At 40.4% G+C, this 14,441-nt stretch overlaps 2 protein-coding genes across 3 annotated transcripts in view; one reads left to right on the top strand and one right to left on the bottom strand.

Annotated features, from left to right (window-relative positions):
• LOC134802312 (lysosomal alpha-mannosidase-like) overlaps positions 1-14,441 on the bottom strand; it is a 55,199-nt gene that overhangs the window by 10,203 nt on the left and 30,555 nt on the right. The gene's annotated exons all lie outside the window — the stretch shown is intronic.
• On the top strand, positions 7,513-14,295 carry LOC134802093 (myrosinase 1-like). The gene is made up of 6 exons (XM_063774686.1): positions 7,513-7,714; positions 8,314-8,981; positions 11,290-11,480; positions 11,747-11,855; positions 13,426-13,670; positions 14,119-14,295. Exons 1-6 carry the CDS (start codon positions 7,513-7,515, stop codon positions 14,273-14,275), a joined length of 1,572 nt encoding a protein of 523 aa, XP_063630756.1. The 3' UTR covers positions 14,276-14,295.

Raw genomic sequence — 14,441 nt, 5'->3', positions numbered from 1 at the left:
CGCAGCAAATGGTTGGGTCCAGTCGAAGAAAGAAAGAAAGAAAGTAAAGTAAAGAAAGGACGTGCGCGAACGCTCGTCTCATTCGTCAGCATCATGGGCGGGACAGCAGTATAATTACGCGCGTGCGATAGAGATAGGAACAGACGGGTCAAAGTACGTAATTCCCCGTGGTAGGCGTCTTTTATTTAGGTATCTTTAAATATTAGTGATCTGGGTTCGAATTGACAATGCATACAATGTAAGGAGCGCTACTTGTCGCAGCGCTTGTTATGAAGCCTTACGCTGCGCTACCTATGCACTTACGCTAGTAAGTGGATTCTTATCTGGATAACTATAGCATAAGTATGACATATACTTATATACAGTGTGGAAAGATAAGTCGGGCCCTGGAGGGAAACTCCCTTAAATCCTTAAGCTGGCTCATTTTACTTAAAGGAGACATTCCTTTATTTTTAAAAAGAAATAAAACTGCATGCATTTGCTGTTTCACAAAAACCGAAAAACCGGTTTTCTAAAATGCGCACGGTTTTGTGACCCCTAATTTCACGTAAATTAATTGGTGTAAGGATACCAATTAGGCCGTATAAGTGATTATAGTGATTAATGTAGGCATCTCCATGTTTTATCTTCTGTAGATAATGTTATAACCACGGAGTTGAAAGATTACAGAGGTACGATCACTAAAATTAAAATATATCTACATCCATGTTATAACTTCCGGCCGAAAACGCAAAGGTTGGGAAGTATCGCAGTCTCGGCGCCGAATACAGTTTTGTTCCTTTCGGCGTCGAGACCCTGGGTCCGTGGGGTCCTGGCGCCCTGAGCAGGCCTCCGTCACACGCTCAAGGCCACGCGCTATATGCCTACCGCTCGGCGTATCGTCGACGATACAACCGACAGAGGGCCGCCGAACGCCCGCCTGAGCGCTCGTACCGCATTGCACCGCGCGTTTCCCGCGCTTATGCTTCGAAATGCCGAAACCACGTAATTATTGTGCAGTAGATGGGTGAAAATTTCAAAAAAACAAAGGAAAAAGCCTATAACAAAAATTCATCTTTTTATGGCGGGCTAAAGGTTCCACCTGAAAGTTTAATAATTATATTGAAGGGTTAGAAAAAGTATTTTTAAATAACTTTGACGACGTAATAATTAATCGGCCTGGTAGCACCGTATTATAACTTTTAAAAACCGTTGATTGTCCGTTGCTTTGCGCCTGAATATTTATTAAAATTATTTACGTGATTTAGGATATTTTCAACTACTTATTAAATTTTAATAACAGAGAATTCCAAGAAGTGAAAAAATTATAAATCATTATATTAAAACTAAAACATATTTGATTCGCAACATTCGTTTTATTACAATAATCATCATAGGTAGGGTAGCTACAACCCTAGCGCATTCTTACGATGACGCGTTGGCACGTGACTCGAACGGCGGGCAACACAGTCTCGACTCTTTGTGCGCTTACTTATGGTACATTTCTTCTTGTCCTGAGCAGCAGGTATTATTATTAAGGTTCTGTAGGCTATTATAGCGTAGGTATTTTTGCTTTTGTTTGGGAATGAAGTATCTGTTACGTAGTAACTATTTATTAATCTGTGCCCTGAGTCTCTTTGGAGAATTTTCAAAGAGACTCAGGGACGCAACTGGAGACCCAAGAGCTGGCAGTTACCTCGCTCAACGCTTCAGTCTGGCAGTTCAGCGGGGTAACGCAGCCAGCATCTTGGGGACCTTGCCACAGGGCCCTTTTTTAGATTTAGTTTAGTTTAGTTTTATTTTATTTTAGAATAGTTTGTATTTAGTTTAATTTCAATTTTAAGTTATTTTTTTAAATTGGATTTTGCCTTGTTTTTGTACCATATATATGAATTAATTAGACTTCGGGGCTGTCCATAAATTACGTCATCAATTTTTGACGATTTTTGACGTAATTTATGAATAGCCCCTTCCGTACAATATGTTCAGACACGATAAGCTAAAGGCCTATTAATAAGAAACCTGTGGTCACGCTTCGTTTCATAAACCCACACTAGTATTAAGCCCCCTCCAGACTATGCGCGTAAATCGCGGGCGAAGGGGGCTTTACAATGCCTTTCATTATGTAGCATTCACAAACTACTATTATCACCAGTGTTCGTAGATTTCCAGCAATTTTGGTGCAGCATAGTAAAAATAAAGGATTTTCTTAAATTTTTTTCTAGGGAGAGGATTGGTTAAGGTTAATATTACTGTTATTAACCCTAATTATCTATCCCACCTAGAGTAGGTAGGGTTGCCAGATCGAAAGGCGCTATTATCGGGAAACAATATAAATTTTTCGGGATTTTGGGACTTAAGTCGGGAAAAAAAAATTAGAGATGCCACGATTGCCACGATGCCTTGATTCGGCAACTATTCGGTATTCGGCCTATTCGGACACTTTGCCCAATAGTCGGTATTCGGCCGAATGTTGCCTACTATTCGGCCGAATACCGAATATCTGTTGCATCTAAGTACCTAAAAAGAAAAATTACAAAAAAAAATTATATAAATATTTTAATATTTAAAATGTATTCTTGGAAAGTAGTTAAATACGAGTACGAAGGCACGTTTTTGAGCATTTATCGATTACAAAATATTTTATTTTTATCATGGGTCTGATTTGATTGACTCTAATATACATTAATTAATTCTGTTCAACATAAAAATATATCTTAGCAAACGTAGTGCTTTATTTGATGGCGAACAGTTTGCATAATAATTGTGACTCAAAATGTTCGCATCTCATGCCGAATATTCGGTCGCCGAATATTCGGTATTCGGCCGAGAGAGGGGCCGAATATTCGGTATTCGGCCAAATTCACTATTCGGGGCATCTCTAAAAAAAAATACATTCAAATTAAAGTAATTGTATTAAAAACAACGATATTTTACATTATTGGCACTAAGGTAAAGGGCCCCTGTTTCGGCAGGTTAAGGCTCTTGAGAGTGAGTTGAGAGTTTGTATATTTTTTTAAATATTACTAAGCATATCATTACCTTGAAAGCTTTTGAATAAGTTATATTAGTTCTTTGTTGATAATTTAATGTGTAAACCTTAAATTTTTTAACTCGGGTCACATTCAAACTCGTTTTATGAGAATTCTAGTGAAAAAAACATATACTTACCGAATTTCGCTCATACGAAACTTCATGAAATACATTAATTGTTTACTAATTTATTTTTTTAATTATCTTCGTTGTTATATTTAAAAACAAGCACTCAAAATGTATCTAGAAAATCCTTGATTCGTTAGTGGCACGAAATAGGAGACACACGAAAAATAAAATGACCGCTATTTCGTGAGTCGATTTATTGCAATTTTAAGTTATTTCTATGCATATATTCAATCTTTTTTCTTATCAAATCAATTACTAAGGAACCCACAGAAACACTCCCAAAAACTTTTATTCGAATGGGTTTAGCTTTTCCTTCCTATAAGCTTAACAAGTGAGAGCGCGCACCTTACGCCTAAAAAAAGTGCACGCATACAACACAGCTGTTCGCGGCCCTCTGACAGTTTCGACCGTCGTATTACTCTCAGTTTAATTACTAAAATATTGGTTATTACTTTATTGAAGAGATTAAATAATACAGATTTTTTTCATATGTATAATTAGAATAAAAAATAATTGAATTCCTTATTATTTGCGCCAGAAACAAAACTAACGAAATAACGTACTAACACGAACTTGGGGCCGTTTACCTTACGTCAGCTCGCTCGCTCGACGACAGTTCGGAACTTGAAATTATTGTTTTATAACGTGAAGCTGTTTTTAGGGACAGTTTACACTTTGTCGGGAATCGGGAACACATGCTAAAAATCGGGAGAATCCCGCCAAATCCCGACCATCTGGCAACCCTAAGAGTAGGGCATACAGATGCTTTTAATTTAACCAACAATGCTGCACCAAAATTGCTGGAAAATTAACGATCACTGATTATCTCTGTAAATTTCTTAAGAGCAACAAGAATTATTTTACAACATTAGCTTCCCTCCGCGACAACCTTCGCTCTCAATATAAGTATAACTTGAAACTGCCTCTAGTCAATAATAAAACTTACGATAAAAGCACATATATCACTGCCATTCGCGTCTTTAATCAGCTTCCAGATGAATTAAAAATGCTAGATGACAGAGTTTTTGCGTAGTTTAAAAAAAATGGCTTATAAAGAATGAATTCTATTCTCTCAAGGATTTCTTTGAATTATATTCTTCATGAATCATGATACTGTCTACTCTGTATAGATAGATATAGAATTGAATAGAATAATATTTATTTGAAAAAACCTTGTTAATAATAAATATCAATATCAATAATTCATATATGCTATGTATGTGTATAATAGTTATGTGTTTCTTAGTTTTAAGTGTCCATTGTATACCCGAGTTGGGTTACCGTTGAAACTCACATGTACTACATAACACCTCTGTAACACGGTTGTACAATAAAGAACTATCTTATCTTATCTTATCTTATCTTATCTTATCTCTACACAAGTCGTAGTAGTAGTAGTAAACTCTTTATTGTACAAAAAGACATATTAAAAATAACAAAAAAAAAGTAAGAAGTACAAAGGCGAACTTATCCCTTTGAGGCATCTCTTCCAGTTAACTTTTGAGTAGATGAGAGGAGAGAGTGAAGAGTCGTTCTCGCACGCACATAATAATATATAAGGAGTTGGTACTTCTATCCTTTCGCCGGCTACTCAGCTATCTTGCTGCTAAGAAGAATAGAAAAATAACCGTTCGCTGTGCCTATTTGGGCCACCCCACACTAGCGTCTTTTGAGCGTCGGCGTCTAGGCAATTATCGTCGACTGTTCAAATACGAATCCTCAAATACTTCGGGAACGTTACACGAAACCAAAACTCCACGGAACGTCTCGTTGTCCAGGGCAAGCGGTCACGAGGTCGGTCACCTACGCGCTGGACTAAAGTCGCGCTAAAATCTGCGACACAAACCACCATAGTCCAATGTTCCCGTAACGCTGAAGACCGTGGCAAGTGGAGGCGCATTGCGAGGACTGCGTTATCCACGATAGATACGTCTCATCATACAACCACGACCACTCTGTCAAGAGTGAACGACTGAGGACAGGGGCGTATTTTGAAATTTGGCGCCTCGGGCCAATACGTTTCGCCGCCCCGGAAGTCAAGGAAGAAAAACAAAATGCAATCCGCCAGGAGCGGCATGCCGCCCATGGGGGTTGGCATATGCCGCCCCTGGAGGTTGGCGCCCCGGGCCATGGCCCGGATGGCCCTATGGTAAATACGCCCCTGACTGAGGAGGAGGTCTAGGCAAAGCTATGGAGAATGACGTCGCGTCAACGCTGCGTCGAGCAGCAACCATAGAGTTGACTAGACGCCGACGCTCGGGAGACGCTAAGCGTGGAGTGGCCCTTAGCAGAAAGAGTTTTGAAAATGATGTTGACGTGTAATAACTATAGGTTTTGTATTTATCGGGTTTCAGCCATTCGCCCTCGAGTTGTCGCGTGTCTACGCGAGGGAATCGGCGTGATATTAAGTCACAGTTTCGTCTCAGCGATTCTAGCTCTGCCTAGCTTTTAACTCTGTGGTAATAGCGACACATTACTCGCCATTTATTTTGTGTTTCTAACTAACGTTCTAATACATTTCTAGCAACCGCAAGAGACAGGCAGAATGTGGTTATGGACGGTGCTGACATTTGTGTAAGTATTTATCTTTGTATCCTTTATATCCTATGTATAGCTAGCTTGTACTGTGGTAATTACTTTTAGTATTAAGCACTGTACCTAAAAATTTGAATATAGTTGTCAATCGCTCTCGCAGACCAAGGCTTCCAAGATACAGGCTCAGCCTAGTTTGGAGTCTGATATATATTTTTCTGCACGTGTATACAACTCTTTTATGATAATAAATTATTTGTATTTGTATTTTTGTTGAATGAATGAATTAATGATTATTATTAATTGTTTTGTATTAGTTATGTATTGTGTAAATGCATGAAAACATAAAATTTTAGTTATATAAGTTATTATAATGTACTTAATGTGCTGTACAGTCGCCATCAGATATATCGGAGCGGCCAAGGTGCTCACAAATATCGGAACACGCCTCTATTGTCAGGGCGTTAGAGCGCGTGTTCAGATATTGTGAACACCTTGGCCGCTCCGATATATCTGATGGCGACTGTACATAGCTTAAATCTATTACACAATAAAATTACAAATAGGTACACAGTCAGAATCGTGACAATAATTAAACCAAACGATCACGATGACGGTAACGATCACGTGAATTTACGTTCACACAATTAATCCTGCTCGATACATTTTTAGGGTTCCGTACCCAAAGGGTAAAAACGGGACCCTATTACTAAGACTCCGCTGTCCGTCCGTCCGTCTGTCACCAGGCTGTATCTCATGAACCGTGATAGCTAGGCAGTTGAAATTTTCACAGATGATGTATTTCTGTGTTGCCGCTATAACAACAAATACTAAAAAGTACGGAACCCTCGGTGGGCGAGTCCGACTCGCACTTGTACTGTAAAACGTTGTACGACACACGTGCGAATAGGTAATTCGCAACTCGTGTCGATTTAAAACACTCGTTTCGAATTTCCTCTTTTCCGCACTTGTATCGTAAATAACTATTTCTCAAGTATCCATTATTTATCGTGTTGATTAATTTAAAATCGATTTAAGGTATATATTATGTTCCTAATACATACACTTAAAAATCAACCCTCCGTCGGCAGTCGGGTAAAAATACAAAAATCTTGTACTACTCAAGGGCTGATTAAGACGGCGACGAACTCGCATGCGATTTTAGTTACATTGCGGACTGTTGGTTACGTCCAATTCAACCGACCGATCAAAACCCGCAACGGTATGAAACTCGCGTGCGAGTTCTCGCATCGTCTAAATCGGACTTAAAGGCCACCCCACACTAGCGTCTCCCGAGCGTCGACGTCTAGTCAACTCTATGGCTGCTCGACGCAACGTTGGCGCAACTGCGAAGCGACGCCATTTTCCATAGCGCTGACTAGGCGCCGACGCTCAAAGGACGCTAGTGTAGGATTTTAGACGGTGCGAGAACTCGCATGCGAGTTTCATTACATTGCGTTATTTGATTGGTCGGCTGAGCTGATGTAACCTCAATGGTCCGTAATGTAACTAAAATCGTATACGAGTTCGCGTCTTCTAAATGAGCCTTAAACGAGATACCGAAAAACAAGACTGTATAAAACTTGTACTAAATTTTATACAGTCTTGTTTTTTCATTTTTCATTTTGTATAATGTATAATAAGTGAAAACCCGAAAACCAAACCCGCTCAAAGGGCTACGGCCCTGCGGCCAAGGACTTTTGATATGTTCACCTCCTAACGAGTCCAAAAGTTACTAAGTTAAAAATGTATCCCAAGCATTTCCCTCTATACCTTTTCGTTGCCTGACCTAAATGTATTAGTCATTATGATGGCTGCTGATGCTGAAACAGGGGCCTGATGGGGCCTAGGGCGCCAAAGACTGCAAATCCGCCACTGAGTGTAGGGTGGCAAGTATTTACTCTATTTTCTTATTTTTATAGTGCTTTATCCCAAGTCGATGGTGTCGTAACACCTAAATTAGCGAAGAGATTCCCCGAAAACTTCCTGTTCGGGGTCTCGAGTTCTGCCTACCAGATCGAAGGCAGCTGGAACATCGATGGTAAGTTTGTTTTACTAAATTCACCCTGTTAGGGAACAAATTTATGGATAAAAATATTGTAATACTTATTCCAGGTTCTAAGCTATCTACGTGCCAGGTTTCATCAAAAAATGCAAATAGACGCTTTGGATACCTATATAATATATATATATATACTCAATGGATACCTACCTTGAAACATATTGAAAGCCCCGAACTATCCGAAATAAAATTTCTTTAGCGCGATGTAGTGATAGCCGGCTTTGGTACATCGCCATCTAGCGTGATGTTTAGGAAACCTTTTTTTATATGAAAGTACTGACTCGATCTCAGGTCAAAAAAAAAAATGTTTGTTCGACGTGTGTTTATTATTGTTTGTTTCTCGAATCAGTAGTAATTAGATTATGTCATATCCATACTAACCCATACTGTGTCTGTCTGTCTGTTACCTCTTCACGCTTAGACCGGTGAACCGAATTAAGTACTATGTTGAAATTTGGTAAACAGATAGCATGAGTCCCGGGGAAGGACATAGGACAGATTTTTTCAACCATCATCGCCATCATCTACGCAGATGAAGTCGCGGGCATAAGCTAGTTAATATATCAGTTTTTGTACAGGAAAAGGACAATCAACATGGGACTACTACCTTCACAAACAGCCCGATATCGTCGAGGATAGCACCAACGCCGACGTTACCACCGACTCCTACCGGCTTTTCCAGCGAGACGTACAAATGCTCAAACATTTAGGCGTCAAAAGCTACAGATTCTCTCTATCCTGGACCAGAATACTCCCCGATGGAACGACCAACCATATAAACCCACTTGGGATCGCTCATTACAGAAAATTGATAGACTTATTGCTAGAAAATGATATCCTGCCGCTTGTGACTTTATATCATTGGGATTTACCTATCGCGTTCGGTAAAAATGGTGGCTGGTTGAATGAAAACACAGCAGACAGGTTCGGAGATTATGCAAGAGTAGCTTTTCTCGCGTTTGGTGATAAAGTAAAGCATTGGATAACGATAAACGAGCCGTTTATGCACTGTTCATTTAGCTATGGACTTGGCTTGCATCCCCCTTTGATAAAATCTCCCGGGAAAGGGTTCTATGAATGTGGAAGGAACTTGTTATTGGGGCATGCCAGGGCTTATCATATTTATGATGAGGAGTTCAGGTTTCAAGGGGGGAAGGTGGGATTGGTGGTGGACGCTCAGTGGCCGATAGCGGCCACGGGGTCGGAGGAAGACACGCAAGCTGTAAAGGACTACTTGGCTTTATATGTAAGTAATTTTAAGAACAAGCTTTATTTTGGCGGTGCCATAACTCGCATGCGAGTTGATTTACGAGTATATTTCGGTAATTATGTTTGTTACAATTATTATAACTCAGTAGTCTGCATTGTAACGAAAATGAATTATGAATGAATAATAAAATAAAATTACAGATAGGGAGTAATTAAACTCGAACCCGGGATCTAGCATAAAATACATAAATATTATAGGATATTCTTACTAAGATTGACTAAAGGAGCCCACTGATTACCAGTCCGCCGGACGATATCGGCCTGTCAGTTGTTCGGAACTGTCACCTTTTGCGTTTAACTAACTATAGATATTAGAAATAGTTAAGTCCAAGAAAAAGCCGACCAAGTGCGAGTCAGACTCGCGCACGAGGGTTCCGTACCTTACGCAAAAAACGGCAAAAAATTCACGTTTGTTGTACGGGAGCCCCACTTAAATATTTATTTTAGCTAGCTATCACGCGTTTCATGAGATACAGCCTGGCCCCTATTTCACCACCGTGACAGGTGCGACAATTGTCGACATCACTGTTACTGACGTCACAGGCCTCCATAGGCTACAGTAACCGCTTACCATCAGATGGGCGGTGTGCTTGTTAGCCACCAACATGTTAATTAAAAAAACTCCACTATATCGCCAGTTAATAAGTATGTACTTATTTTGCGAAGCTAATGACAATTGTCACAAGAAATACGACAATTGTCACGAAATTCCGACACAGAACTCATTTGCTGTCAAGAATTACCGAAAGTTCTTTTAAATCTTGTGACAATCGTCATCATTATCATCATAAACATCGCAAGAGAAATACCTGTTTATTGCCGACATAATAAAGGTTTTTTAAATAATACAATGATGGTGACAAACAGGAATACGGCCCGCCCGACGGTAACCGTAGCCCATGGATGCCTGCGACGTCAGCAACAGTGACATTTGTCGAATTGTCGCACCTGTCACCGTGGTGAAATAGGGGCCTGGTGACAGACAAACAGACAGACGGACAGTGAAGTCTTAGGTATTTACCCTTTGGGTACGGAGTACGGAACCCTAAAAATCATGCCCAAGCGGCACTATACTGTGGTATAATTATGTTTTGTGGTAAGTAATTTAATTAGCAAAGCATTCTAGCCTTCCGAATTCAATGATTACGCGATAATATCTGGGAGACCGAGCTTTGCTCAGAAAACGTATAAAAACTCAAAAACCGGACAAGTGCGAGTCGGACTCGCCCACCGAGGGTTCCGTACTTTTTAGTATTTGTTGTTATAGCGGCAACAGAAATACATCATCTGTGACAATTTCAACTGTCTATCACGGTTCGTGAGATACAGCCTGGTGACAGACGGACGGACGGACAGCGGAGTCTTAGTAATAGGGTGCCGTTTTACCCTTTGGGTACGGAACCCTTAAAAAATGCGCGTTTTCCCAGAGATAAGACCTATAGCTAAGAGATCGATGTTTAGCTTCCGAAAAGCCCCATATAGTAAATTTCATCGAAATCTTAGAGCCATTTCCGAGATTTCCGAAATATATATACCTATATTTATATAAATTAATATACAAGAATTGCTCGTTTTAAAGGTATTGGAGCTTTGCTCGGAAAACATATAAAAAAATTAACAAATGCGCGTTTTCCCAGAGATAAGACCTAGCTAGATCGATTTTTCGCCCCCGAAAACCCCCATATAGTAAATTTCATCGAAATCGTTAGAGCCGTTGCCGAGATCCCCCCAAAAAAAAAAACAAGAATTGCTCGTTTAAAGGTATTAGATAGATACATAAATGGGTCCCAAATTATAATGTGTGTTACTGTTACATAATGAAAGGTATTATAACACGTGACGCACGACTACGAGCGCGTGGCACGAGCGGTCGACGACGCTTACGGCGGACGAGCGTATGTGTGTGTTATAGTGTGTAGCTTTCCAATAGAGCTCGACGGCTAATCGTATTGTCTATTGTTAAGTAAAACCGCTCGTGACACGTATCACAACCACCTGCATAAAGAATACGTACTTCGGTTACTGAGTGCCGGCGAGTCGAACGCTACAGAACCAGTCTAAAATGTGTCATCGAGATGCGTAACAAAGGCGCGTTATCGGAGAGCGCACCTACACTGGTTTTTTGAGCGTTGGACTAGCCCGCGCTCAGGTGCCAAATAGAATAACTAAGACCCTTTTTTTGCAGGTAAGTAGCACGTGCGGTTTTACTTAACAATAGACAATAGGATTAGCCGTCGAGCTCTATTTGAAACCTACACACTATAATTAAAATGTGTTTGTTCTAGGTGGGGCAATACCTAGACCCAGTGTTGAAAGGCGGCTACCCCCAACGCCTGCTTGATCGGGTAGCAGCAGCGAGCACACGCCAGGGCACAGACTCCCGGCTGCGGCCTCTCAGCAAGGATCAGAAGGCATATATCCGCGGCACGTATGACTTCGTCGGGATTAACCATTATAGCAGCCTGATGGTGTACAGGTGATTTGTTATTTTAACTTTCGGGCCCGTTCCTCAAAAGCTTATTGTAACTTGTAATACAAGTGGAAGTCCCTTTCTAACAAAAGCTGTCCATCTATTCGAAACAGGCCCCGAACGGCTAATCCTTTGTCTATTGTGTTAAGTAAAACCGCACGTGCCGCTAGGTGCAAAAAAAGGGTCGTGTAATTCTAATTGGCACGGGCCCCTGGTTGCATCCTAAAGTGTTAAAATCGGTTAGAAACAGAAAAGCTTATCTACCATTACAGAAACGAGTCAGTGATCGGAATGTACGACGAACCCTCATTTTACGACGACGTCGGTATCGGCACATACATGGATGACTCGTGGCCTGCGAGCTCGTTTGACAGTATGAGGGTGAGTCAGTTTTTCATAATGAGGACCAGTAAACAGACAGTATGTAGGTAGATCGTAAACAGGAGTTTACGTTACTGTTACATAATGAAAGGCATTATAATACGAGCCAACAGACGAGTTTCATCATAACATCATACGAGTGTTTTAATGCCTAATTTTGTACTTATACTTATACTTAAAGTTTTGTAGGTTTTGTAGTTTTTTAGGTTACTTTTTATTGTTACTTTATACTCATCACAATAGTTTATGATATTTATTATGTAGGTACCTAGATAAAATTATTTATTTGCATTAAACCAAATTAGATAAAACCACATGAGTGATCAAAATTACGTTATTTTTATCTGCTTGAGGAAATATTGATTAGTAAAAACATAAATTAATTCTTGATAAGTGCTGTTAAGTGGTGAACTGAAATACATATATCAAGTGATACGTTTTTAACAGATAAGTTAATAATAATATCACTATTATTAGTATATGTAGTACCTAATATAGTAATGTAGGTACCAGATGCGGATGTCAAGATTGGGTACTTAAAAAACGTTAAATATTACATTTTTAGCATTTTTAGTTAAAAAACGAAACGTTTAGTATTTGAGCAAGAATATAGGTGCGTTTTATTTAATAAACAGTAACTTGGCATACTTTTCGGGATCTAGACGATTTCGTTATATATAATGACGAAATTACCTAGCACTTACGCCGCCGGCGCCGCCGCTAATACGTTCCTGTTACCGACTTGGTCGACATCCGCATCATGCGGATGCTCCGCATCGATTTTATGCGGATGCGGATGTTCAAAATAATGCGGATGTTGAAAATAATGCGGATGTTCCGCGGATGCGGATGCGAATATTCGCAACATCCCTGATATCAAGTGATACGTTTTTAACATACATATAACACGAGATATAATTAAACCATCAGACATAGAAATTACCCGTGTAATCATTAATTAAGAAGTAGGTATTTAACAATAAGGTACCTAGGTACTTACCTACTGTAAATGAAATTGAACTTTATGCATACGCACGTAGGTCTATGTTGCTCTGTGGTATGTGACCGATTAATCCGTCTTTGGCGTTGACCCTGCGGTGCGGATATATCGGTCATTGGCGTCCAAACGGTTAATAGTATTTCCGAGCAAAATTTATCAAATACTTCTTAGGTCCTATGCTAACCAGTAACACAGCCAGAACCACCGAATAAAGATTCGTGGAAAGAATTCATGGGATAAGTTGCCAAGCGGACCCCAGGCTCCTATGAGCCGTGGCAAAATGCCGGGACAACGCGAGGAAGAAGAATACAGTATAACCTATTGAGTTGTAACTATCCATTGACGTGTATCTAAGGTCGGGCCTTACGGGCACTAAAAATGGTACTAGTTCAGCGGTGTCACTCACGAATTCGAGCCAATCGTACAGTCTAACGCAACGAGTTGCGACTAATCGCGTTGTAGCGATGTCACACCGCTGTACTGGCCCCATTCTTATTGCCCGCAAGGCCAGTTCTGAGATATAGGGTCCCTATAATAGGGACGTCAATGTAACCATCCCATTTTTTACAGGACTACGCGCCAGGATTCTACTCCCTACTCATCTACCTCAAAGACACATACGACAACCCAGTTGTCTACATCACCGAAAATGGTTTCCCTCTATCATCAGCTGAGGGTCTAGACGATTGGAAGAAGGCTAATTATATGAGGCACTATTTAGACGCTTTGGCGGACGCGAAGGCAGATGGGTCGAACTGTCAGGGGTATTTCTTCTGGTCGCTGATGGACAGTTTCGAATGGGCCAGTGGATATGAGTAAGTAAACTGAACGGTCGTAACGAACAAGGAGCATAAGGACCCTTTAGGCATTTTACATGTTGATGCAAGTAACTCATAACTGACGGTCTTTCCACCGCTATACAACCGGCTGACGGTTTTTTTTATTTATAATAGCATCTAAACTATCATCTGGCAAAGTATCAATCGGGAGGCGATGACTGAAAAGAATTTTTTTTTACATGTTCATGTGATCAACTGACGGTCTTTCCACCGCGATACAACCGGCTGACTATTTTTTTAATTCATGATATCATCTAAACTATCACCTGACGAAGTATCAAGCGGGAGGCGATGACTGACGATATTTGCTCCTGGCCCGCAGTCTGATAGATGTCGACTACGAAAATAATAGTAGTCTTTTTGGTACCAAAACTGATGTATGGAGTGAGCACTCTATTCTTACAATGTTTCTCTATGGTTTCAGGTACAAATTCGGCCTCTACCAAGTGGACTTCGAAGATCCAGACAAGAAACGAACCGCTCGTAAATCCGCGCTGGTGTACAAGGAGATAATACGCACTGGGACTATTGATGATAGCTACGACCCGAACCCTTACCAACATAATGGAACTGTTTATTAACAGAATTTCGAGGGAATCTGCTTGATATTCCATACAAGGTTATGGGTTATTCCCACTAGTTACCACCAAGTTCTTACCAGTGGTAACTGGTACTGATGTTTGCAAAATCCACGGTCTAAGTTAAGGTCTGAGTGGACGCTCGGAGCGGAGCGTTCGGCGGGGCGTG

The sequence above is a fragment of the Cydia splendana genome, chromosome 24 (genome assembly GCF_910591565.1).
Source record: "Cydia splendana chromosome 24, ilCydSple1.2, whole genome shotgun sequence".
Taxonomy (NCBI): domain Eukaryota; kingdom Metazoa; phylum Arthropoda; class Insecta; order Lepidoptera; family Tortricidae; genus Cydia; species Cydia splendana.
This window is presented reverse-complemented; position numbering and strand designations above follow the sequence as displayed.